The sequence below is a fragment of the Protopterus annectens genome, chromosome 11.part0 (assembly GCF_019279795.1).
Source record: "Protopterus annectens isolate FY-2018-M chromosome 11.part0, PAN1.0, whole genome shotgun sequence".
NCBI lineage: Eukaryota > Metazoa > Chordata > Ceratodontiformes > Protopteridae > Protopterus > Protopterus annectens.
The window spans coordinates 189,636,167-189,663,434 of record NC_056745.1 but is presented as its reverse complement, the minus strand read 5'-3'; the positions used below and the strand labels follow the sequence as shown (position 1 = coordinate 189,663,434).

Sequence of the window (27,268 nt, the reverse complement as noted above, 5' to 3'; positions counted from 1 at the left end):
GGGCAGTGTGCAAAAATAGGTGGCACACACATTCATACATCCACAAACACATTCACAGGCACATGCAATCCGCATATTTACATCACACCTATTTTTTTCCTTAGATTTCTTTGATTATTTTACACTCGATAAGCAGCAAAACTGCTGCTTAGCGAGTGTAAATAACTGCACTATCAATCTCACTTGTACTCTAATGCAGGCATACACACACACAGACACACATTTCTATTTTTTTTCTTAAATGTCATTGATTATTTTACACTCGATAAGCAGCAAAACTACAATAAGTTAGTTTGCTGCTTAGTGACTGTAAAATGACTGCACGATCTATCTCACTAGCACTCTAATGCAGGCATACACATACACACACACAGACAGACACACAGACAGACAGACACACAGACAGACAGACAGACAGACAGACAGACACACAGACAGACACACAGACAGACAGGCACACACACACACAGGCACACACACACACAGGCACACACACACACAGAAACGCACACACACACAGGCACAGACACACACTCAGACACACACACATAGACACACCCACACACAGAAACACACACACAGGCACACTCAGACACAGACACACACAAGCACACACAGACACACACACACACACACACACACACGTATACACACACAGACACACACACACAGACTCACACACACATAGACTCACACACGCACACATACTCACACACACACACAGACACACACACACACACAGACTCACACACACACAGACTCACACACACACAGACTCACACACACACAGACTTCCATTTTTTCTTCTTAAATTTCTTTGATTATTTTACACTCGATAATCTGCTGTGGTGCAGCGGTAGCGTTGTTGCCTCACAGCAAGAGGTTCTCCTGTTCGATTCTCGGCTGGAGTGCCTTCTGTGTGGAGTCTGCATGTCATCCCTGCAGTCGAGTGGCCTCCGAAAGACATGCGTGAATGGGCGTGCCTTTGCTGAAGGTTGGGCGTCGGGCTGGCAACTCGGCACCATAAAAATCTACTTCCATCATTAGCAGACCGCTATCCTGGAAAAGCCGAAAAGACAAACAACAAGCAGCAAAATACTATAAGTTGGTTTGCTGCTTAGCGACCAAATGACTGCACGATCTATCTCACTAGCACTCTAATGCAGGCATACACACACTCAGACACACACACTTCTATTTTTTTTTTCTTAAATTTCTATTATTTTAAACTCGATAAGCAGCAAAACTACACTAAGTTGGTTTGCTGCTTAGCGACTGTAAAATGACTGAACGATCGATCTCACTAATGCAGGCATACACACACACACACACACACACACACACACACACACACACACACACACACACACACACACACACACACACACACACCCCTACACCTATTTTTACTTAAAGTCTTCTTATTTTACACTGACTAAACAGCAAAAGTGATGCTTAACCAGAGTAAAATAATGGCAGTCGTTAGGTTTCTCCACAGCAGTAACAGGCATTACGTGCAATGCAAAACCTTACTTCTCAACAGTACAAACTTTTGCAGAATGTCCAGATTTTGGCTTATAACTTAGGTCCATCCTATTAACATTTTCTGGTTTGACTATGGATTAAAGTCAGTAAATAATGAGATGAATATTTGGTGAAATGCATGCAAAAAAGAAGTTGTGTCCTTACCATAACGTTCCATGTGAGTTGTTAATCTCGCCTTTTTGTTCTTACACGTGGGTTTGTAGCTGATCCCTCGGCTCCGAGTCGGCCGCTTTTCAAGCTCAAACTCTCAGAGAAGCTCGAGACCCAGTATATATCCCATGATGCTCTACTGTAAACCCCAGATCTAGTATGCTGCACCCGAAGACAGCCTAAAAAAATAAGTACTGCAGTACCTACCTATCTAGGTATCTATAGATTTTCAGAAAGGAAAACAGTCTGTCTTAAGAAGACAGGCTGACAAGACCAACCAATCCACCAAGGCAACCATCTTTCTCACCAGGAGGGGGAAGGTGGGAGGGAATGTAAGAACAAAAAGGCGAGATGAACAACTCACATGGAACGTTATGGTAAGGACATAACTTCTTTATGTGAAGTTGTTCTTACACGTGGGTAGTGTCACAAGCACCCTAATCCTGGGTGGCTCAAGGGAGAACATTCCTGAGCACAGTGGAACCAAAGGAAGCCCTGTCCCTGGAGGCCCTGTCCACTTTGTAATAAGTAATAAACGTGTGAGGTTTGGACCAAGTAGCAGCTGCGCAGATGATATCCAAGGGTAAACGAGCTGCATGAGCTAATGAAGTAGAAACAGCCCGGGTAGAATGGGCTTTGACATTAGTCGGTAATGGCTGGTTAGTGGAGGAATAAATTAATTTAATGCAATCAGAAAGCCATTTAGATAATGTGATTTTTGATACCGCAGAACCTTTCTTGTTCTCTGCGTGTAAGAGACAAAGAGTTGATCAGATTGTCTTAAGTCTTTCGTTCTGTCCAAGTAGAATCTCAATTGCCTGTGACCATCAAGCTTGCGTAACATATATTCCAGTCTATTGGTATGGTGTCTAAAAAGTTTGGGAGCTTAATGGACTGATTTAAATTAGTTTCTGAACAGACTTTAGGAAGAAAGGTAGGATTTGTCCTGAGGGACACCCTATCAGGGTGAAAGATCAAATATGGGTGTTTGGAAGATAAGGCTTGGAGTTCAGAGACCATATGCGCAGATGTAATGGCTACCAGAAATATTGTTTTCCAAGACAGAAACTTCAAATCACCAGATGACACGGGTTCGAAAGGGGCAAGCATCAATTGGGATAAAAAAAAAATTCAAATTCCAGGGAGAGACAGGGTGTCTGATAGGTGGTCTGAGATGGTGGGTACCTTTCAAAAAGGCCTTACATAGTCTGTGGGACATGATGTTAGACCCGTTAAAAACTACATGGAAGTTGGAAATGGTAGCCAATTGAATCCTTATGGTGGCAGCTGCTGCGCCATCATAGAACAAGGAAGACAAAAATTCTAATAATGTATGAATAGGCACAACATATGGGTCAATGTCGTGGCGAGAAGCCCAGTGAACAAATTGTTTCCATTTGCTATTATATAGCTTCCGGGTTGACAGTTTATGAGAAGAAACTATAATATGTTGACCCATGGGAGACAAATCTTAAGATCTGGCTAATATGTGAAATGGTGCAGCCAAGCTGTCAGTTTTAGGGAGATGAGAGAGGGGTGAAGAACTCCCGACGAATGAGTCAGAAGGTCTGGCACTGGGTCCAGAATCCATGGTTCTTCCACTCGATACTTCTGTAGGAAGGGGAACCAAATCTGATGAGGCCAAGACAGGGCTATCAGAATAACATTCCTTCCCAGACTTTTGGCTTTCTGAATAAATTTGGGAATTGGCGGGAAGGCATACAGGAGGCCCAGGGGCCAATCGTGTACAAGCACATCCCTCGGGTTGCTCCCTGGTGTGGGATAAAGGGCAAAGTTGCTGCTGCATTTGGCATTCATCGGAGATGCAAACAGATCGCAGCACGGCTGGTCCCACCTGCGGAAAATCTTGTCCGCCACCTGTTGTTTGAGAGACCACTCTTGAGGCAACAGGATGGCCCTGCTCAATTTGTCTGCTACCACATTGGATGGCTCCGGGATGTGCGTTGCTAATAGAAAGCGTCTGGTGGATACAGCCCACTGCCAAATTCTTAGGGCCTCTCGGCATAAGGGATATGATCTAGTTCCCCCTTGCTTGTTGATGTAACAGACTACTGGCATGTTGTCCGTCTGAATTGCAATTGTCCCTGGAGGAAGATAGTCGTGAAAGTGTTGCAACGCCAGGAACACCACTCTTAGCTCCAGGACATTTATTTGCAAATGCGATTCCATGCTTGACCAAGTACCTTGGACAGTCTTTCCCTGAAATAGTCCCCTCCACCCTATCAGGGAAGCATCCGTGGTCACTGTGGCTGTGGGTTGGGAAAGAACAAGGGGCCATCCCACTACTATCTGGTCGCTGTTCAGCCACCAACTGAGATCCTTCTTGCAAAGATTTGTTAACAGAATCTCATGCGACATGGGCAGTTGTTGGTAAGACCATTGTGTGAAGAGTAACCACTGGAGTATCCGCATGTGCATGCATCCCAATGGGACTGCTATTAGTGTGGCTGCCATTGTGCCTAATAGCTTCAGTATCTGGGATGCAGGGGCTTTGTTCTGGGTCAACAGACTGGACAATTGACTTCTTAGAGAGAAGATTCTTGTTTGAGGCAACCTGATCCTTGAATCAATAGTGTCTAGTTCTGCTCCTATAAAGGTAATACGCTGCGAGGGCGATAAAGCAGATTTTTCGAAGTTTAAGGTTATGCCCAACTGGAAACGCAGGTTGATAGTGTAGTCTCTTGCCTGTATTAGTTGATGCCTGGAGGTGATGGTGAGGAGCCAGTCGTCCAGATAAGGAAACACCCGGAATCCTAAATGTCTCAGGTGAGCCGTGACCACTGCCATACATTTGGTGAACACTCTGGGGGCTGTGGTGAGACCAAAGAGCAGGGCTCTGAATTGGTAATGACTGGCCCCCAGCCAGAAACGCAAGTGATCTCTGGATGATCTGGCCATTTTGATGTGGTAGTAAGCATCCTTGAGATCTATAGAGCACATCCAATTGCTCGTTTCTAGGAACGGAAGTATCGATTGAAGCATGACAATCCGGAACTTTTCCTTCTTGACGAAGGTGTTGAGTTTGCTGATGTCTAATATGGGCCTCCAGTCCCCTGTTTTCTTTGGAACTAAAAAGAACCTTGAGCAAGTTCCGGATCCTATCTGGTCCGCTGGGACTGGCTGGATGACTCTTTTGTCAAGCAGGTTTTGAATCTCTATGGCTGCTAGTTTTCGCAGACTGGGTGGAACATCTGGAATACGTCTGGAAATGATGCTTTTTACCTAAGAATCCGTTGTAATGTTTAGCCAGACGTTTGGGTATAAAGCCAAGCGACCCCGACTGCCTCCAGAGGAGGACAGCCGGGCTTCCTTTCAGGAATGCTGATAGGGTTTTACCAAAGAACTGCTCTCTGTCACCCTAATTTTGCAGACCCCCTCTGCCGTTTGGACGGCGTCTTCCGTTTTTACCCCCTCCTCTGCCCCTAGAGGGGGTATCCGTAGGTGTTTTGGAAAGCTCCTTGGGGCTTTCGAAACCACATTTTTCCACTTTGTTGCCCTTTGGGGTACGGTCTAGTTGGAGTGGAAAAACGGACTCCTACAACAGACACAGTCTTTCCTTCTTGTTCACACCTAGTAAGCGTCTCCTTAACTTTAGGTCCGAACAAGGTGGAACTATCAAATGGGGTACTGACGAAGGAAGACTTGAAGGCTTCTGCAAAGGAGCAAAGGCACATCCAGGACCGTCTCTGAAGAGCTATCGCTGAACCTGCCGCCTACTCGATCCATAGGCAGCATATGAAATGAGCCGCATGGGTGAGTTGACTATAGAATGGAGGGTGTTGAGTTGTGCAGTCACTTTCTCCAAAACTGCATCAGCTGTGTTACCCTGTACAGTATCTCCCAGTTCTTTGAGGAGATCTCGTTGAAGGCAGGTAAAATGGGTCAGGTAGTTGAGCGATCTCATGGAAAATGCCGCAGAACTAAATATGTGTTTCCCATATCTGTCCATCGTCCTAGAATCCCTATTAGGAGGATGGACAGAAGAAGAGGTTTCTGACATCTCTTTCTTGGTGGCTGCCGCCACCACCATGGCATCAACGGGACTCCCTTGGTAAGTAAGGCCTTATCAGCGGGGGAAGTAATGAACTTGTTGGGCCTCCGAGGGACCGTTTCCACTGAATCAGGGGACTCCCATGCCCTTCGAGCAACCAGATCCATTAGTTCGAAGGGAGGAGTAACCCAGGAGGTGGATGGTTGAGACCCAAAGGCCTTCAGGAGTACGGACTGTCCTCAGTAGGGGCAAGGGACTGCCAATCACCCCTCTGCCTTAAGATCTCCAATACATCTGCAAATGAGACATCCTCAGAGGGGGATCGTGGGGACCCTTCTGATTCCTCCAAGTCGGTATGCGATGTCAGGGATTCCTGTGGGGAATCCAAGTGCCTCCTCTTACACAGCCTCTTCCTAGGTACTTCATCGGTGGGAGCATCCAGTGAAGTCCCTGTAGAGGAGGGGCAGCCCAATGGGGATACCTGAGGCTCTGGGTCTCGACGCTTGGTAGGGACCTGTGGGGAAGAGACAGAATGAGGCCCTTTAGGGGGAGGGGAAGAAAGATCCGAGGAGGTAGTGGTCTTAGAAGACATGACCTTCCTCATGGCATCGAAGGCACCAGAATCCCGGTCCGAGAAGTCTGTCGGCTCCGAAGAGGCTGGCAGCCCTCCCCGAGCCGAGACACTGCGCTCCAATCCAGAGGATGGAGCCGAACCCACCTCCGCCGAAGCCCCGAGAGGAAGGGTTGGAACCGAAGTCTCGGTCCGACTCTCCACCCCGGAGCCAGCGAGGGAGTGTCAGCTCCGAGACTCCCCGGTCAGGATCGAGGAGATCAAGGTCGACGGAGCCAAGGGAGCTGGATCGAACCTCGGCTCTGAGGGCTGTACCAACATCGGTTCTGTCTGCCCCGGCTCCGAGAGTTCGATTGGCTTCGGAGGAGGAGGAGAAGAAATTAGGGCTGGAATTTCAGGCTTCGAAGCAGAGTGGCTCGAAGCAGAAAGCATTTTGGCCAGGGCCGGGTTCTCTAGCAATCTCTTAACCACGCGGTCCAGGTCCACATCGGATAACCTCGAAGAATGCGTCGAGGGATGGGTCGAAGGAGCCGAAGACGGCACCGATTGAAGAAATGGAGACTGAGGAGTCTCCAACACCGGGATCCACAACTGGGCTCCGAGGTAAACGATCGAGACACGCCTCCAAGGGCTGTGGAGCCGATGATCGAACCATACTAGAGAACCATACTAACATTCTAATAGAAAAACATTTTTTAAATATCTCTAAATATTGAAAAAATAACACTGGCCCAAGCTAGCTCCGACGAGTCTTGTAGATTCGTTGCAGCGGCAAACTAGATCTGGGATTTACAGTAGAGCATCATGGGATATATACTGGGTCTCAAGCTTCTCAGAGTTTGAGCTTGAAAAGCGGCCGACTCGGAGCCGATCCCACGTGTAAGAACAAAACGAGGAGATAGAACAACTTTACATCACTGGTTTTATTTGAACACGTCTACGTTTATAACAGCAATATTTAATGTGTCCCTATTTACAGCCCTTTCTCGCATTACTTTTACCTCTGTCCCAACTTCTTAAACTAAGCAGTTGCAATGTATTTTTACTGAGGAACATTGTATGACCTGTACATATATGTAGGGAAAAAACTTTTAATGAAAAATGTGATACAGATACCTCTAGTTATAAAATCGTCACTGGAGAACACTTGTGTGAAAATCAGGTATTCTAGCAATCCCTCAACAAAACAGATGCCTGCAGCAACTACTATGAAGAAAACAGTTCCCACAGTCAGTCAGCATTGCATTTTTACAGGCTGCAGGAACCAAAAGTAAAATATCTCATGCATAGTTAGTGTTTGGGGGCGTGCCCAGGGCGAAAGGACTGAAGGAGGCTGGTCGTGGGGGCAGTTCTTGGGCAGCAACGGAGGAAAATGTGAAAAGTAACAAAGGGCATTATCACCAAAGGGTTCAAGCACCCATACCTTCTCTTCAGCTATGCGAGATTGTGATATGGTCAAAGAGGGCTCACAGTACCGGAGCAAGAACAACTAATGAAAAAAATCTGGGAAATTCTCATTCTGGATAACCAAAAGAATATGGTACAGTGCTACATTCAAAAGATAGGGGAAAAGAGAAAACAAACAAAGCAGCACGTAGTGGTCCTGTAAGTCCAAGCTCAAGAAACCTTCTTTCCAGTTACGCACTAGGGAATAGGATTTTAGTAAAGTTGTTCATGCCAAATGGTACATTTTTCAGAACACAGAAAGAAATTTCGCCATGTAAGCTTTGTATCTAAGCTAAAGTTACTACACCTGACAAAAATATATATGTGTGACTGGTTCAGGAATATTTAATATGGCTAAGATGACTTCCTTGGTCGTAAATGTTTTTTCCTGACATTTCTTATTGCTCAGTTTAAAGTGCTTCCATGTCAAAGTATTGTTACATTATATTTTAAACATACTTTTGAGTACCTGCATCATATCCTTTAACAATTACCTTATACAATTCATGTAACATGCCCAGTTCAACTTATTCTGCTTTAGTTGGCACTTCACATGCATGTTCATTATTAAGAGATTCTGGAATGTTTGTTTTATGCACAACATCACAATTCTAAATTAACTACCTAATGTCCGGTCAAGGTCATGACTGTAGAGTTATCAGAACGGTCCGACCATCCAGTTAAAATCAATGAAAACACAAATTAGGAAGAATAAAATGTGTGCAAACTCTGAGAAACACTATGATTACATAATATGCAACTAAATGTGAAAGATCAGGTAGACCTTGCATTTTTATGAGAAGACGACACTGTCTATACTGGAAGGAAATGCATTCCCCTTTTCTTTATTCACTACGTTTCCCACTACCCTCTTCCCTTAGGAAACATGGTCTGCTACGTTACAATCTGATTTTATGTGGTAGGATGTAAACAAGTCACCTCTATACAGACTAATATAAGAGTTTTCTTTAAACTATTCTGGCAGTTGTCAACAAGGGTTAAGGCTGTGAGCTGCAGTTTCTGTGGTTAAGGGTTTGACTCCCTCAAGGCCTCATTTGCCTTCAGTGTTACCTTGAGGAAATCACTCAACCAGACATTACTTCCAGGTTGCCCCTGAAAATGGATTGTGCATCCAGCGCACCTAATCTGGTTAACAGATGGGTATTATTATCAAGTCTGGTGCTAACATTCACAATTTTAATTATACCACAAAAGAAACTGCTAAAAGCCAGAGGATTTACACATCATAGTATATCAGATTGAGTGTAATCTAAATAATCTAATTTAATTAATTCTACTGATGGAGTTAGTCATCTCTCTTTTTTGTTCATAAAATAGACACTTACAATCGTTGTCATGGACAATTTGAAAGTTTTTCACAGAGGCCTGTGTTACTCTGCCATGGAAATTCAGTACATAGGACTGGGTATCATCATTCCAGACTGGTGCCTTGTTGTGCAGTTCAATGATGCCATCCAAATTTTTATTTTGCCACCTAGTGAGCAAACTTTCATGTTCCTATACAAAAGACAGAAAAAGGTAAAATACCACCGTTAACAATGCACGTCTTTTCTGAGCTACTCAAAAAGGCAGAAAGATAAAGTTTGTATAGCAGACGACTGAGTTTACTGATTTAACTTGCCTAAAATCAACTGAGATGCAATAAACATATAAACTTAACTAAAGGTTAAAGTAAGATACAGCCAACATCTTTCTGACTATACCTTAATGTACAAATTTGTAGTGTCAGCTCACATGCACTTGGCCACTATAAGAACTCTTGCAATCTGTGATGTCAACATACAGTATTGCAACTGTATACCAAAAAATGGCACAATGCTAGAGAGGGACAATTATGTAATATCTTAATAGGTTCATAAGTTGGTACTAGGCTATCGGCCCTAGGGCCTATGCAAGCCTAGCCATAACAATTCCCTGGCTATTTCTTCCCACCCTATTTACTTCCCTGGACCCCTGTCTAGCAGGGCAATTGACGTGATCCCCGGGGTGAATTTCCTTTCTCCCATCCAATCATCAAGGTTCCTTTTGAAGAGGGCCAAAGAGGCACTCTGCTTGACATGTATGGGCAGTCTATTCCAGAGTCTGGGGAGTCTCTGGGTCAGGAACCTATCCCTCCAGCATGTTTTGTTTATTGTGATGACAGGGTTTAGATCCCTGGAGTGTGTGGCTTTGAGGGATTGGGATTTCTTTAAGTGTAGCATGTCCAACAGCTCTGGGTTTGTCATGGCCTTGTATGTTAAGCAGAGATCACCTCTGAGTAGACGATATGCGACAGAGTATAGCTGGTTTTTAAGGTGGTCAGCACAGGGCACCTGCTTTAGGCCTGTGATTCTTTTAGTGAGGTATTTCTGCGGCCTTTCCAGTTGTTGCAGATGTCATGAGAGGTACATACCAAATGGGGCATTGTATTCTATAATGGGTCTAATGAAGGATGAGTACAGTAGGACAATGACCTCCTTTTTTCTGGATGAAAAGCCCTTAGTGATGGCGAGTAACATAGAAGGTTTTCCTGACTGTTGTGGCAATGTGGTTATTGAAGGTGAGACCACTGTCCACCTGTGTCCCTAAGTCTCTCATCACACTTTTGGTGTTTAGTGTACTGCCACCTATGTGGTAATTCACGTGTACATGTTTTTTTCCAAAAGGGGATAACTATACACTTCTTGGCATTGAGCTTGAGCCTATGGCTCTGGCACCAAGCATCTGTTTCTGTAAGGCCCTTTTGTAGAGTATCCACATCATTTGGGGATTCAATAATGGCTCCCAGTTTGCAGTCATCTGAAAAATTTTGTTAGCCAGAGTCCCTTAGTGTTGGCCTGTACTTCAGAAAAGTAGATGCCAAACAAGAGAGGTCCCAGGACTGAACCCTAAGGTACTCCACTTGTCTGGAGCTGGATTTGGAGCCAGCTACTTTTGCAGTGTGGGTTCTGTCAGTAAGCCAGTTGGCAACCCATCGAGTGACATAGGGGTTAATGCCCAGCTTAGTAAGTTTATCTATGATTCCATAGTGGGGGATGGTGTCAAAGGCCTTGGCGAGGTCCAGATAGGCTGTGTGGACTGCCTTACCCTCATCCACAGCTCTGGAGACTGATTCAAAAAAGTCAATCAGGTTCAGGAGACAAGACCGGCCCTTCACGAACCCAAACTGGGTGGGGTCCAGTGTTTTAAGGTTGCCAATGTCTTTGTTTATAAGTTCCATGATAATACGTTCCATGGCCTTGCAGATCAGGCTCGTCAGACTGATGGGGCGGTAGTTCCCAGGATCCAAGGTGGATCCCCCCTTGTGGAGTGGGATAACTGAAGCTGTGCGCCACTCAGTGGGCATGAAGCCTGACGTGAGGGTATGATTAAACATGACACTTAGGTGAGGTGCCAGTTCATTTTGTAGTTCATGTAGTATACAGCCCAGGATGTCATCTGGTCCCATGGATGCTGTATTCTTAGCTTTGGAGAGTGCGTTTTTTTACCTGTGTGGCCGTTATTACCGGAATTTGGCAATCTTCCAGTATTGAGATGGGCCATTTAGGGGGTGAGAGGGATGTGGAGTTGGCACTGAATCGATCCGCCAGGATTCAGGATGTAAAACAATTGTGTTAAGACTAAGTACGACTGCAAGGCACAGAGAGAGCATGGATGTTTTCACTAGCAATCATGATGTGCTGTCTGAGATCTAGTATGTTGAAATCATGACTATTGAGTGTTCGTGATTCCATGGACCATGCCTCTATGGACTGTGCATTCTTTTGTGGATTTGTTGCTGCCTGTGATAATGCCACTAAATTACAGATAATATATATATATATATATATATATATATATATATATATGTATAAATAATCCATTGACACTTACCTACCATTTTCAATTCAATGCCAGAATATTTTGTCTATGCTCCTTAATGAACTGAGAAATGGTCAAGATGTCAACAAGAAGGAATTATGATATAGAGCTCAGGCAGTCGGGTCTATATTACGTTGTCGAAAGGGCTATTCATAGAACGTCCTTTCATCGACATATAAACACCGAACTACCAAAACTATGAACGGCCACATAAGCAAATTTCTTCCCAGGGGGAAAAAAATCACTTGGCCAACAACAAAGAAAACAAATTGTCACAGCCTACGAAGTGGGGGGGGGCTGTGCCCCCCCAACTAAATATACCAACTACTAGATCACACTACAGTGGAGGAAAGGGCAAATGAAGACGGCCAAGCGATTTTTTTCCCCTGGGAAAAACTTGCTTATGTGGCCATTTGAAATTTTGGTCGTTCGGTGTTTACATGTCGATGAAAGGGCATTCGATGAATAGCCCTTTTGACAACGTAAATGGAACCCAGGCAGTCTACTAGTACAGAAGAACAGTGTCTGTTCACTCTACTGACAATAAAGGTGCACAAACAGACCAAATAATCACAGCAAGGCTAGCAAGAAGAATGAAGATTTGAGCATGATAATGGATAGAACCAGAAGTCTAGCTTATTGTCTCGGGCATATGAGAGTTGAAGTATATCAGCTATGGATCTGGATAGAAGAAATCTTCTCTTAGTAGCGATGGTAGTTTGAAACCCTGTATGGAGGCTGTAGAGCTCAGTACTGGCTCCAGCTGCTTAGGAGTAGACTACACAAACCTCATGTAGAAAGGGAAAACCTACTTCACCCTTTCTTAGACATAAACAAAAACTGAACAACTTTGCAATACTAGCACCACCGAGTGGTCAAAAGGGCACTGGAATTAAACCAGTAGAAAGGAGATAAACTTGTTTGCTAAACAGTGGGTAGCACAAAAGTAGTAATGCAGTGCTGGCAGACACCTAGGAACATATCACAAAAATAATGTTAAAAACAGAGATCTGGTGCTCTTCAACAGAATACAAGTATGAATATGGGACTGATGACAGAAAAGGAGACAAACTATGAAAAAGTTTAAGCAATTCAAAGAATAAACACAAACGCCACTTTTCATGCAATCTATTTTTTTTAAGTAAACCTAGTAGGTTATTATACTATGTGAAGACATTCTTTCTTACTACACACTTCTGTTTCAATCTGAACTAGTATGAAATGCATGACGGAATTCTGCCTATATTTTCCACAATGCTATGCCATTCTATAAAGTGTGGCTAAATGGCCACTACCTTTTTGGGTAGCCTTTCCACCAAAACCATTTTCATTGCTGTTTCTACACAATATATAAATACACACACACACACACACACACACACACACACACACACACACATACCATCAATGTGTGTGTTCGTACACGCTTAAATATATTTGACACTAATGTGTGTGTGTGTGTGTTTTTGTACAGATTTAAATATTTATTTTACAATCTGTTAACCAGAGTGGGCTGGTCAAATGGACTCTTTTCAGCTAAAACCTGGATTCTTGGGAGAGCTGCAACCAATATTTTCAGTATGGTTTACAGTAGGAAACAAAACTCGCCACTTGTTAACATTTTTACATGTGAAACTGCACAGTAAAAATATGCTGGATTGCTTGACATACTGAGGAAAATTAGCTATCAAGCAAACACAAGTAACAACTTAAATAAGAATGCAAATATATTTGACTTAAGCAAACTAATGTGTTTCTCATTAGACAAAGTAAGAAAATACAACTAAACAAGACACTAAGGTAATTCATAGAAGTATTTAGAAATAGTATTTGCATATATATTGGCATTCGCGATGGTGCAGCGGTAGCGTTGTTGCCTCACAGCAAGAGGTTCTCCCATTCCATTCTCGGCTGGCATGCGGAGAGTGCCTTCTGTGTGGAGTCTGCATGTCCTCCCCGTGGATCGAGTGGCATTCCGAAAGACATGCGTGAATGGGCGTGCCTTAGTTGGAGGTTGGGCATCAAGCTGGCAACTCGGCACCGTAAAAATCTACTGCCAATCATTAGCAGACTGGAGTTCCTCTGTGACAATCCCTAACTGGGAAAAGCCGAAAGACAAACAACATTTGCATATGTACTGGCAGGGAGATTGTCAACTTTAGAAGTGAACTGGTTAGTTAAACTATAACAATATTTTCAGCTGAACAATTATGACTTACATATTTCATCTATTATCTTTGAAAAAGTTAGTTATTAGTCTTCACCATATGCTGTTTTAGTTTTCTTTTGAAGCCTGTTATAGTGTTTAGTTTTCTGATATCATCTGTAAGGTGGTCCCATGGTGATGAGGTTATTTTAGAGAATGTTTTTTCACCAGCTGCTTTCTTGATAGGGGGAGGTCTCATTAATGTCACTGTCTCAGTTTAGGAATATCTAAGTGAATATGCCTGTTTTAGAGCAGTAAGTAAAGATTTAAGTGTGGGGGGGGGGGCTCTGTATCTTTGCCATAACGTATCTCTTGCTTTGTCTTCTAAACATTGTGTTACACCCCCCTATAATTTCCATGATTAACCTGCTTATCACTTTTTTCTTGCTATTCCTCGGATTCCGCTTATTCAATTTATACCTATACATGCAGTAAAGTTTGTACATAGTACTTCTCTTTTTTGTGACTAGATTGTATGACCCTTAGTGTTCCACTTTTTTTTACATTTACATTTTTTTAAACAAAAACAGCTGCATTATTTCTATCACATATTAGTTTAACAATCATGTGCAGTCCTCATGCATGGTGCACTAGGTTTTCTGAAGGCTGTCTAATTGCTGGCTCGTGATTAGTCCTCCAGATCCTACATATACCTTTTTCCCTATTAATATTAAGGTTGCCACTGCCCTAATTAAAGGTCTCTTTTCAACCCAATTCAAGCCTAACCACCCTCATCTGCAAGATCATGGAGCATATCATCATGGACCTTATCAACAAAGATACAGGTAATCTACAAACACTCAACCCTACCAAGTTTGGCTTCATCAGAGAAACTGTCTCTCTTAAACTTGGTAGACTTCTTCGAGACAGTCACCAAAGCCCTTGACAAAGGTAAAACTGTGCATATGGCCTACCTTGGCCAAGGCCTTTGATACCATCCCCCACTCAGGCATTATTGATAAACTCACCCAGCTGGGTATCAACCGATATACTGTCAGGTGGGTTCGAAACTGGCATACCAATAGAACTCATACAGTCAAAATAGGAGAGACTACCTCCTCCAGCAGAACAGTAACCAGTGGTGTACCACAGGGTTCTGTGCTGGGGCCCCTACTGTCCGGAATATACTTCTCTGAAGTACAGGCAAAAGCTAAATGTCTGTGGCTTATAATTTGCTGATGGCTGCAAAATAAGAGCAGTCGTTCAGTCCCGTAACAATGTCAGTATCCTGCAAGAACGACTTACACAGACTAATGATTGGTGCCAAAGTCATGGACTTAAACTCAATGCAAAAAAATGCAAACTATTCCATAAATAACAATACCTTAAGCACTCAATCACTGGTGAGAGACATGGGCAAGCAAGTGGACAGAAACTGTACCTATGATCACTGCGTCTCCACAGCAGTAAGAACGGCATTCTAAGTTGCTCACCTCATACGTAAGGGCATTGCCTCCAGAAAAAAAGGAAGTTATAAACCCCCCCACTCTTCCCTCATCAGGCCAATAACAGAGTATAATGCTCCCTTTGGTATATACCTCTCTATGCACCTGCAGCAACTGGAGAGACCACAAATGTTTCTTACAAAGAAAATTCAAGGTCTCCAGCATGCCATATGCAGACAGACTGAAATTACTGTCTCTTTACTCTGTCATATAGACTGCTCACAGGCAACCTGTGCTTTGCATATAAGGCAATATTCAACCCTGCCTTAAGTGACTTGAAAATGTGTAGCATTTCCAACAGTATATGCGTCACAAGCTCAAGGGATCTTAATCAGGTACGTGACATCAATAGAACTTGCATGAGGGGCAGATTTGTCTCGCAGAGGTTACCTTACCTCTGGAACAGGCTTCAAATCCATGTTAAGCAGAGCCCCTTGCTGACCCTATATAAGAGTAATTTGGACAACTGGATGGAAAGGCATACATTTGCCCCATGGGTTCCACCTGTGTTCCTCTCATATATGGGTAATAGGTGCTGATTTAGTGTCTACCCTTAACAAACACTCTTGGGAACAAGGGTTAACTTGGCTAGGCTTGGAAGGGGCCTACGACCATTAGCCTAGTAACCTCCTATGATAAAGAGCAAACAATGAGGACAACAACCATCTCTGCCTTGTTTCCATTCTCTGTTGTAAATTCCTTCACTTACATTGCCTTTATTTTCAAGGCAGCCATGGCTCCATTATATATTTCCTGTATCAGGATAATAAACTTTCTATTAAAGCCCATTTTACTTAATGCCCATTGTACTTTATCAAATGCTTTCTTGGAGTATAATTCTTAAAACAGTAATCCACTGTTTGCTCTTTCTACTTCACATTGTATAACGTGTGTTTTTAAATTATTCAAAGTTTGCCAACCTTTTGCAAATTCAACATCAATCTTCCTTAGCCACTCTTTGCAGAATCCTAGCCAACCTACCTACTAGAATAGCAAATACCTTATGATCTTGACCTAGAGTTGAAATGGGGTGGTAAGAGGCTGAATTACAAAGATCTTTGCCTTCCTTCAAAAGTATCAAAATTTCTGCTTTTCACCAGAGTTCTTGCATGTCCTTCACTTCCATTACTGTATTAAACAACCCATGCCATTCCATTTTACTTCTAATTTTTGTTTAAATTCTATACAGAATTCACCAGGAACCCATCCCTGCTTGGTGTCTTTCCTACTGCTGGTCACTGTATGTGTTTTTCTACCTCAGACTGACAGGGAATATTCACTGGCTGTTTTCTCAGACTGCTACTACCGGGACTTTTAAATCTTTTAAAAACCCTTCTAGCTATTCTAACCAATCTTGCCAATTACCTTCTTGCGTATATAATTGTCTATAATAATTTCTAAATATCTTCCCTATCGCATGCTTATCCCCAATTAATTTTCCTATATTAATACATTTCATTTGAAACCCCAATCTTTCATCCTTCTGTTGTCTTAATTTGCATGCCAGAATTGTTTTTGCAGTTTAGGATAATTATCATGACAAGCTACTTTTAATGCTGTCTGGATATAGATGTCTCTTCTAGCCTGTTTTCCAACTCTCCTTCTAGATCTCCTAATTCTGCACTTTCTTCCACTTGCAACATGTTCTTTCTCTCTTGAAGTCTACTTATCCTAGTCAGCCAACTGTATCCAAGTCTTGCTCTATGTCCACTACATCCTGTCTACCTTCTTGATATTTGTTCTGAACTCTTCTTTAAACATATCACAGCCTTTTATAATCGCCAAGTATTCCTCCTTTGATGTTTGTTCAAAATCTTCTAACCACTTTCAGATTTTCTCCCATTTACTTTTGTTCTTTATTCAAATCATTCAAATTTCTAACATCTTTCCCACTGGGTAGTGTCAGGCCTCTCAACTTTTAGGCTCACTTGTGCATAATCTGAAGTTAATACAAGGAAGAGAAGAGCTTTTTTATGATCTCTTTATACTCCCTTGTCGCATACCATCAGTCTAATCTGGAGGATGTCCCATATTGTTCCAATTTGTGTGTGTTCCAGGTTTTATTTGGTAGACTGTGCCCAACATCTCAGCCCATATAGTCTCATTATGTTCTTTAAAAATCTGTTTTCTTTATTCAACTTATACTGTCTCAGTCACCCATTTAAATCACTCAAAGTTATTAAATTCCAGTCTCCTCCTATCAGCCCTTTACACTGGATAAATTCTTTAAATTATTCTATAATTTGTCTTTATTCCCATACTCGTGATTTTGGATGGATGTAGAAGCCTGAAATGATTTTTAATCAGTTCTTCCCTGCTATTTTGATGGACAAACCATGATTCTATTCATTAAATAGTTTTACTGTCTTGGTTTTCTATTTCTGACATGCACACTTCACTACATTGTTTCCCATTCTTTCTAGAAACCTCCTTGTTTCCACCACTTCTCTCTTGAATGCATGTTGTAAACATCCTCCCCCCCAAGTGACAAACTTGTTTCCCACTCCTCATATAAATGAAGACAATTTAACAGCATGCAGGCTCAGAGCATTACCCATTCTTCCCCAAACTGTTTAAAATATATAACAGATAAAATTACAATAGTCATCTCACTGAACTGTCCAGTTTTACCCTATCTCATATAACTTAAAAGAAAGTCTTGCCAGTGTCATCCTGTTCAAACCGCCGAGTCATTTAATTCAACAACTCACTCATCCCTTGAAACTGGCTCTGTTTTCTACTGCTTGCAGTGTCACTGGCCATAATTTCAAATTTGTTAGCATTTGTACATATTGAATCAGGTGCTTTCCCTTCATTTAACTTGTTTAAACATTGGCACCATAAAAAACAGCCATAGTTTCAAGTATAATTATACCAAGTCTCTTGAACAGTCTATGGTGGCTGGCCAATAACTTGCCTATGTCATTTTATAGAACTGCCTGTCATCGACCCTGCTGCATACACATGCACTTCTCCAGGTTCACTTCATTCACTTTCCTCCTTTGACGATCCAATCTTGCTCTGTCGACAGAGTCCTTTGCTGTGCCCTGTTGCAAAATCCTACCCCACTCTTTTGGTCCGCTTCTACCCCCTCCTTTTGTCTTGCATTTTCACCCAGAATACTAGGAAGGGTTTGACAAACTACCACTTTATAATCTGTCTAGATCTCTGTGTTTTATTGGTTTCTTCCACTACATCTGATTGTATAAACTCTCTGAATTTTTCAACCTGCCCCAGAGCTGATTCAAGCTCCAAAAAGGTTTTTAGTCCAGTGTGGAAATTAACTTTTAAAATTGCAGGGACAATAACCAAAACTTTAACAACCAAAGAAGAATCCTAATCAATTGCACAAGCTTATTCCTTTCTCTGCTTCGTGGCCAACAAATAATCTTGATCTGAAAACACTCATCTTCCACTTCCAAGATCTTCCCTTTCATCCATACTAATGCAAAATTTGTTCCTTCAACTGAAATGTTGGACCTTTATCAATATTGGTCTCAGGAACCCTGTTAATAAACCTGCCGACATATGAACCCTATGGGCTCGGTCCAACATTATCTTCTCCTGGGGTATGGTGGCCCACCGACTAAGCTGAGCTATCATAAGGCTTTTACAGTCTTTGCCTTCTACCTCTTCATGAATATTTGTGAATTGGGTGTTTTTCCATCTTTTCATATTGATGAATTTTACTTTTAACTACTTCCAGCTGGCATCCAGCTCTGTCAATCAGACTATGTTCTCTCTCCTTCTTTTAATGTCTTCTATTTCATCTGAGTGCATATTATCTATGCTCCACATCATTCTGCCTTTTGTCCGTTTTGATAATATCTTGTCAATTTTCTCATGTATTTCCATTATCTCCCTTTCCTAAGGGCCTCATACACTGTTGCCAGTGTGTTGGGAAGTATCCACTACACTTAAATGTGCCAGATTAGCCACTTCAGTTGTCTATTTAAATACTTATTACTAGGATCTATTCTTTTGTCATTGTAAGCAGTAATGCTACATGTTACTTCTCTCATGAAACTAAAGCAAAAAAAATTACTTCTTGCATTTGATTACCAGGATATCCCAACTGGGCAGAAAGCTACCCTTTTCAGTGGAGGCCCAGGGAGAACAATTCTAACATTACATAAAGTACACAGTAAACAGAAATATAAAAGTAATCAACATATATACACAATGTAAACAAAGTATCATTAATAACAGCATCATGTAATGATCTATGAAACTTTTCTGGGGAGAAAAGCACCGGATTCTCCCGGAAAAAAGCTAAGAAAAATTACACAGATAACATAGTAAACAGAGGCATACAAGTAATCAGCATACATACATATAGTATTTAAACAGACTATCAAACAATAACAGCATCATATTAAGAGCTATGAAACATTTGGAAAACAACTTGACATAAGTAAATGAAAGGAGGAAAATGGAGGATTTGTATTAAGAGATGTGACAGAATGGTTTAGGATAGGTAGAAAAAAAGGGAAAGGTAGAGGACAAGAATGAGATTTTGTACCAATAACGAAGGGAATAGTACTTGGAAAGAAAAGGAGAAAGTAATGGGCAGGAATCCATCATCCAAGCGATGTGCATGTATAAATCCAGGTATCTTAAGGTATTCCCTTATTTGTGCCTTAAAAGAGTTGGTGCCTACTGTGTTTCTTACAGTGAGAGGAAGGCAGTTTCAAATTTGGGCCAGGAAAGAGGAGTACAGAGTCACCAGCTGAGCTGCTAACTTTTATAACAGTTAATAACATTCTGTCAGTGGATCTGAGTTGTTTGAGTTATAACGTTGAAGAATATTTATCAGACTAGGGTATTTGTCTGGATAACATAAGTTTATGGGAAGCGACTAGTTGTGAAATGGTAAGGTAATGCCTTAGCTGTAACCTCTGAAGCTTTTTTAAGGCCAGACAATGATGTGGCCTATAATGATGATTGGTGGCATATTCTGCCACCTTATTATAGCACTGTTCCAAAAATAAGAGTTGAGTGGACTGTAGGTTAATCAAGATGGCAGCAGCACAAGTAGTGCAAGGACGAGAAGGGGACTCAGCAATACTTTTTCTAGCATTATTTGCGAGGTACTGTTTGACACTATTCCTTCCTATTCAAATCTGGCATTGCTTTAGAAAGGAATTTGTCTCAGACTGCATGACCTATGCTAGACAGCAAAAACTTTGTAGTTTTTATTACTTACTGCCCACATTACTACATTTTGTGCCTGTCTTACTGAAATCCGTAAAATGCTGCTAAAAGCTAAGTGAAGAGATGGTTATCACAAAGAACATGGATTTGATATACTTCAATACAAAATAAAATGCTTAAATATTTTGACCACTGAAATGATGCTTTACCCATTTACAAAATTAAGTTGTCAAACTACATGCAGTTGTCATTTGTTATCCTAGCCTTTTGAACTGTCAACTTTCAAATTACCAATGAATACGGAAAACTGACAACTTTCACATATTATAAAACTGTGGCAGACGAGAGAGTCTGGAATATACTTAAGGACAGGACTATGGTTTTGAACACTTTACAAAACCTTGCTTTTTCACCTCTTCTGCATTGAATAAAATGCAAGTGGAACAAGAACAACTTTTACCACTTTACAGCAAGCACTGATAACAGTAATACACTTAAAAGGAAGCACTTGCTGTTTTCGTAGACCATCTGTCATTGTAACTAAAGGAATGAAAAAAACCTGTTAAGATGTCTAGATTATGTCTCCGATTTTTAAGATATGGATATAATTAACTGAACTTTGGCATGAATGAGGGATTTGCTCTGAAAGTAAACTTGTCTCTAAAGAAAACCAAATACGGTTTACCCACCACGACAGCTTGCTACTCGGATACTCTTCTTGCAAAAGTCAGAGCAATAAGTAACATAGTCTTCTAAGTTATGAATCATAAGTCAGTCAGATAAGCTGGTTCAAAGAGGGAGAAAGTTTTCCAGCAAAAAGTTAAGATCCCAAGTAGGTGCCACCTGTTTCCTATATGGTTTACATGCAAACCCCCTTCAAGAAAGTACAGTTGTGTACACTTACCATAAATGTAGATGGTTAAGTGTATTCACTGTTGCAGTCATTACATTTTTATATAAAACCGACGCCAGCTTCAAAAGCAAATAGAAAAACAGCTTCAAAGAACAAAGAAGCTGTTTTTGTTTTTGAAGCTGGCGTCGGTTTTATATAGAAATGTAATGACTGCAACAGTAAAACACGAAGAACATCAGTTTGATCAAAGAAGGGGAAGAAAGGTGCTGATCTATTGGCAAGCATGTTGAAATGGCTGAAAGATGAACCTTTATAGAGGAAAAGGACAGGCTAGAAAACAGTAACTCTCAGGCATTTTAAAGAACAAGAGGTAGATAATCCCTCATTGCGCTCTGTGGCATCAATTAGAAAATCTCTTCCACTTACCAATACATTTTCTTGCCTCTTTTCATACCTGATGCACATCCTCATGAAGATGATACTTAAAAGGTATCAAAACTTAATCATCCAGACAGTCAGTTGTAGTTATTTGAGACTGGGGTGTATCAAATTCTCCCATTCTTGTGTGAGTAGAAACAATATGTGAGAAAGCTTGTGGCAACTGCCCTTGGCCTATTCCAAAAGGGAGAACCATTGTTGATATGTTAGAAAGCAGTCACCATAATGATATTTGGAGCATCCTCCTGAGTCTTCAGAAATGCGGTGGATATTAATGAAAAGGGCAGAAATGCATACAGAGAGATTCCCGACCATGGGAATGAAAAATCATCTGCTTTTCAGGCATGCCTGCGAGGAATTCTGGTGCAGAATTTTAGTTGTCTGTTTTAAAAATTATTTAGTTGTCTGTTTTAAAAGGAGGAAAACAGTTCTAGATGAGGTGTTTCTCACAACTGTATCAATTCCTGAAAGACTCCCTTTGTTCAGTTTCCATTCTTGAGGGTCTGTCTTGGTCATGCTCAGCTTGTCTGCCACTATATTTTGCTCTGATGGAATGCAGAAAGCTTGGAGGGTTAAACAATGCTTCATGCAACCTCCCAAGCCACCACAGCCAGCCTGCACAGACGGTAACTCCTGGTGTCCCCATATGTTTATATATCACATCACTATGGTGTTTGTAATCACCTGCTGAGGTCCTAGGGACTACAGATGAAAACAAATTCTATTGCATGGATCACAGCTATTAGCTCTGATGTTTATGTCCTTTGGCCTGTTTTGTTCCAAAGACCCTGCACTTTTACTCTCCATGAACTTGACTCTGCCAAGCAACTTGGAAGCATCTGTTGTCACAGATTGAGCTAAGGTTGGAAGAATGAATGAAAGACCTGTATTCAAAGCAATCTCCACCACAGCAGTTTTCTCTTCACAAAACCCAAAACTGAAATTTGAAATTCATTAGGGTGAGAATGTTGGAACCGCATAGTTTTTAAGACTACTGAATTTTCTCATGTGCAATCTGTCAAGAGGAATCATAAGAATCATGGATGTCATGAAGAGGAATCAGGAGAATCTTGGATGGTATGAAGTATAGAACCCAGAGATACTCTCTAGTTGAAATTTGAGACCATTATGAGAAGCATAGGAAGATTTCCAGACAAAAGTCCACTTCCTCCTGGGTTAGAAATGTCTTCTGCAGGGATGAATCTATAAGGCATCCCAGAAACACAACTGTGTGGGCAAGGAATTAAGGAGATGCATAAAATCCAATCAACCAAGTTAAAAAATGGGCCAGTCTTCCTTACAGGGAAGAAGCAAGGGGATAATGTGAAAGATGAGGCTGAGGAAACCATCAGTGACTGTTATTGTAGTCCTTATCCTGTTGGCAGTAACCTTGGTGGTGCTGCTTCTACCACTGGGCATGTGGACTTCCTGGACTGCTACTGCTTCTTCCACTGCCATTTATTTTGTATGCATTACAATTGGATATTTTACAAAAGAGAGGATAGAATCCATTCTTCCTGGAACTGGGATGTGAAATGTAATACTTTACATGCTCTGTCGTTTACTGTATCTGCACATTTTACAACTATAACATTTAAACATACATGTCATCTTTTCAGACAAGGGAGAAATAATTTAGTGCTGTCATGTAACAATTAATACTACCATGTTTTTTATATACAAAACATGGTGTATCACCTACATCATCAGCCAAATCATTGTTACCCATTAAGATTTTCCAGTCATCATAAATGACCCTTTTTACAGCCATGTTACCCACACTCATATCTAAACAGAATTTTGGATTCAATCTTCGTTTAAACTGTTACTATTTGATTGTTTTCTTCTTTTAAAAAATAATCCCTTTAATAATATAGGTGGAAACTCCTCTGGTCTTTTCAAACTTATTTCTTTAACTAAACCATTCAATAATTCAAAAGGGTATCCTCTCTCAAGAAATAAATTTGTGATAAACTTTGTTTATAGTTCAAATTCATTATCTGAACTAATCATACGAGAGGCCCTTATGTATTGACCACGAGGAATATTCTTTTTTACATGCATGGGGTGACAACGTTTGAAGTGAACATAACTGTTGCAAAATGTTTTTTTTGCCATGTATAGCACTATTAAATAAATGATTGGTGGGTACCCAAGACAACACTATGTCTAAATAATAATAAGTTATGTACCTACCATAACGTTCCATGTTAGTTGTCTTCTTCTCGCCTTCTTTCTTGCTAGTTGGGTTCGGAGCCAATCCTCGGCTCCGACTCAGCCAGCTACTAAAGCTCAAGAGTTATTTACTGGCTCGAGGTCTCCCCATATCCCACAATGCTTGGCACTAGATACCCAGATATCGTTTTGCACAGCTGACACCATAGAAAAAACAAGGACACCAGTCCATACTACAAGGTTTCTCTACAGTACTAAGACAGAGGAGGACGTAACCAAGATAAGACTCAGCCAGAGGAAGAAGGCCTCAAAAAGGTACTCTCAGTCTGTCCAGGCTAGGGGGATGGAGGGTGGGACGCAAGAAAGAAGGCGAGAAGAAGACTGACATGGAACCTTATGGTAGGTACATAACTTCTTAATGTTAAGTTGTCTATCTTGCCTTCATTCTTGCTGGATGGGACAGCGGTCCCTAGCATCTTAGTCCTTGGTGGCTCATCGGAACAGACTCTTGAGCACAGTGGAACCAAAAGCAGCTCTACTCCTAGAGGCCATATCCAACTTATAATGTGAAATGAAAGTATAAGGAGTGGCCCATGTGGTTGCGGCACAAATAGATTCCATAGGTAGTCTTGCTTGAAAAGCTACCGAAGTAGCTAACGCTCTGGTGGAATGACCTTTGGGTTTAGTAGGGAGTTCTTTAAGTCTCAGCTGATAAATCAAAGTAATAATAGGGGACAACCACCTGGATAAGGTTACTTTAGATACTGGCAGGCCTTGTTTGCCCTCAGCATAGGACAGGAAGAGTTGGTCTATTTTTTTGTTTGCTTGGTATTATCCAAATAAAAACGTAATTGCCTATGAACGTCCAATTGGTGTAACTTTTGTTCAGCTTTGTTCGAATAGTTAGGAAAAAAGACAGGTAGATCAACAGCCTGATTCAGGTTTGTTTCGGAAGGTATCTTGGGCAGAAACGAAGGATTAGTCCTGAGTGAAACTCTATCCTTACGAAACACAATAAGGAGGATGAATACAGAGGGCTTGAAATTCCGAAACTCCCTTGCTGAGGTGATGGCTACTAAAAAGAGAGTCTTCCAGGAGAGCAATTTTAAGGAACAGGAAGCCGCAGGTTCAAAAGGGGGGAGAATCAAGGAAGCTAATATCAAGTTTAAGTCCCACAGAGGCGGGGGATCTCTGACCGGGGGCCTAAGCAAAATAGTCCCTTTAAGAAAGGCCTTGCAAAGTTTGTGAGTCATGATGCTGGTTTCTGACAGGCCAGCGTGGAAATTTGTGATAGCAGCCAATTGGATCCTAATGGTGGCAGACGAGGAACCAGCTTGAAAGAGTTCTGCTAAAAAATCTAGAACGTGAAGGGCAGGGGCTGTAAAGGGGTCTATATTCCTAGCCTCTGCCCAGAAAGAGAAACGTTTCCACTTACTAGCATAAGTCTTCCTGGTGGTAGATTTGTGCGAAGAAAGGATGATTTCACGAACCGGCTGAGAAATATGTGGAAGCCTGGCTAAGGCTGGAAGTGGAGCAACCAAGCTGTGAGGTTGAGCAACTGAAGGGATTGGTGCAGCCCGCCCGACTGATGGACCAAGAGGTCTGGCACTGGGTCCAGATTCCCAAGGCTGCTCCAATAGGTGTCGATGCAGGAATGGGAACCAAATTTGTCGAGGCCAGTAAGGGGCAATGAGGATCATCCTGGATCCCAATGCGGTCGCCTTCTGAATTAGTTTGGGAATTAGGGGAAAGGGTGGGAATGAATAGAGAAGGCCCTGGGGCCAATCGTGAACTAGAGCGTCTCTGGGGGAGTGCCTGGGAAGGGGGAAGAGAGTGAAGAAATTGTCGCACTTGCTGTTGAGAGGAGTTGCAAAAAGGTTGCAGCAAGGTTGACCCCATCTGCGGAAAATTTTGTCCACTACTGACTGACTGAGAGACCACTCGTGAGGCATGAGAATAGCTCTGCTTAGCCTGTCCGCTATGACGTTGGACTTCCCGGAGATGTGCGTTGCTATCAGAAACCATTGAGAGGAGATCGCCCATTGCCAGAGTCTGAGTGCTTCTCGACATAAGGGATAGGACTTGGTTCTGCCCTGCTTGTTGATGTGCCACACTACAGACATATTGTCTGTTTGAATTGCAATAGTCCCGGTGGGTAGAGAGTCCTGAAGAGCTTGCACCGCTAAAAGCACCGCTCTCATCTCCAAGACGTTTATGTGCAGGTGGTACTCTAGAGGTTGCCAAGTGGCCTGGACAGTCCTGCCCTGAAAATGCCCCACCCGATCAGGGAGGCATCCGTGGTCACTGTGGCAACAGGGGGAGGAAGAACAAACGGTCTGCCCTGGAGTACTAGAGCGGAGACCATCCACCACGCCAGGTGGTCTTTGTATGATTGAGTGATTATCTTGTGAGACATCGGAAGTTGTTGAAAAGACCATTGGGTAAAAAGCATCCATTGAAGAATCCACATGTGAAAACGAGCCAGGGGAACTAGTATGATTGCTGCTGCCATGAGACCCAACGTTTTTAGTACAAATCTGGCCTGAATCCTTTTGCACTGTAGTAAGACCTGCACATGTTGGCGAATGTCTGACACTCTGTCTAGAGGAAGTTTTGCGGACAGATCTTTTGAATTTAATCTTGTGCCTATAAAGGTTATAGACTGACAAGGCGACAATGCAGACTTTTCGAAATTTATTGAGATACCTAGCTCGGAGCAAGTTTGGATGGTATAATCCCTGGCTCGCAGTAGCTGATGCCTGGTGGAAGCAGTAAGGAGCCAGTCATCTAGATATGGAAACACCAGGAATCCTCGCCGTCTCAGGTGAGCCGTAACCACTGCCATGCATTTGGTGAACACCCTGAGGGCTGTGGTGAGACTAAAGGGCAGGGCTCTGAATTGATAGTGACTGGCTTCCAGCCGGAAGCGGGGAAACCTTCTGGAGTGCCTGTCCATTTTGATATGGTAGTATGCATCCTGATGGTCTATGGAGCACATCCAATTGTCCTGACCCAAAAAGGGTAGAATGGACTGAAGCGTGGCCATCCGGAACTTCATTCTTTGAACAGATTTGTTTAACCTGCTGAGATGCAAAATAGGTCTCCAGTTGCCTGTCTTTTTTGGTACCAAAAAGAACTTGGAGTAAATTCTGGATCCTTGTTGACCTGCTGGGACTGGCTGGATGGCCCGTTTTTCTAGCAGTTTTGAAATTTCTGGCACTGCTTGTTCCCTTAGACCGGGTGGAACATCTGGAAGGGACTTGGTTGTTTGTACAGGGGTGTGGACAAAGGGGATTTTGTAACCCTCGGATATGATAGACCATACCCATTTGTCTTGTGTGAGGAGTTGCCAGGCTTCTGGGTACAGTGACAATCTTCCCCCGACTGCCTCCGAAGGTGGACAGTCGGGCAG

The 27,268-nt window shown here is 42.2% G+C and overlaps 1 protein-coding gene across 3 annotated transcripts in view; it reads right to left on the bottom strand.

Moving 5' to 3' along the window:
• Positions 1 to 27,268, bottom strand: part of TULP3 (TUB like protein 3) — a 1,091,431-nt gene that overhangs the window by 87,479 nt on the left and 976,684 nt on the right. For all 3 annotated transcript variants that reach the window (XM_044087608.1, XM_044087605.1, XM_044087606.1), the window contains one exon: positions 9,071 to 9,242. In XM_044087608.1, coding sequence (XP_043943543.1) covers positions 9,071 to 9,242 — 172 coding nt within the window. The remainder of the gene's footprint in view (positions 1 to 9,070; positions 9,243 to 27,268) is intronic.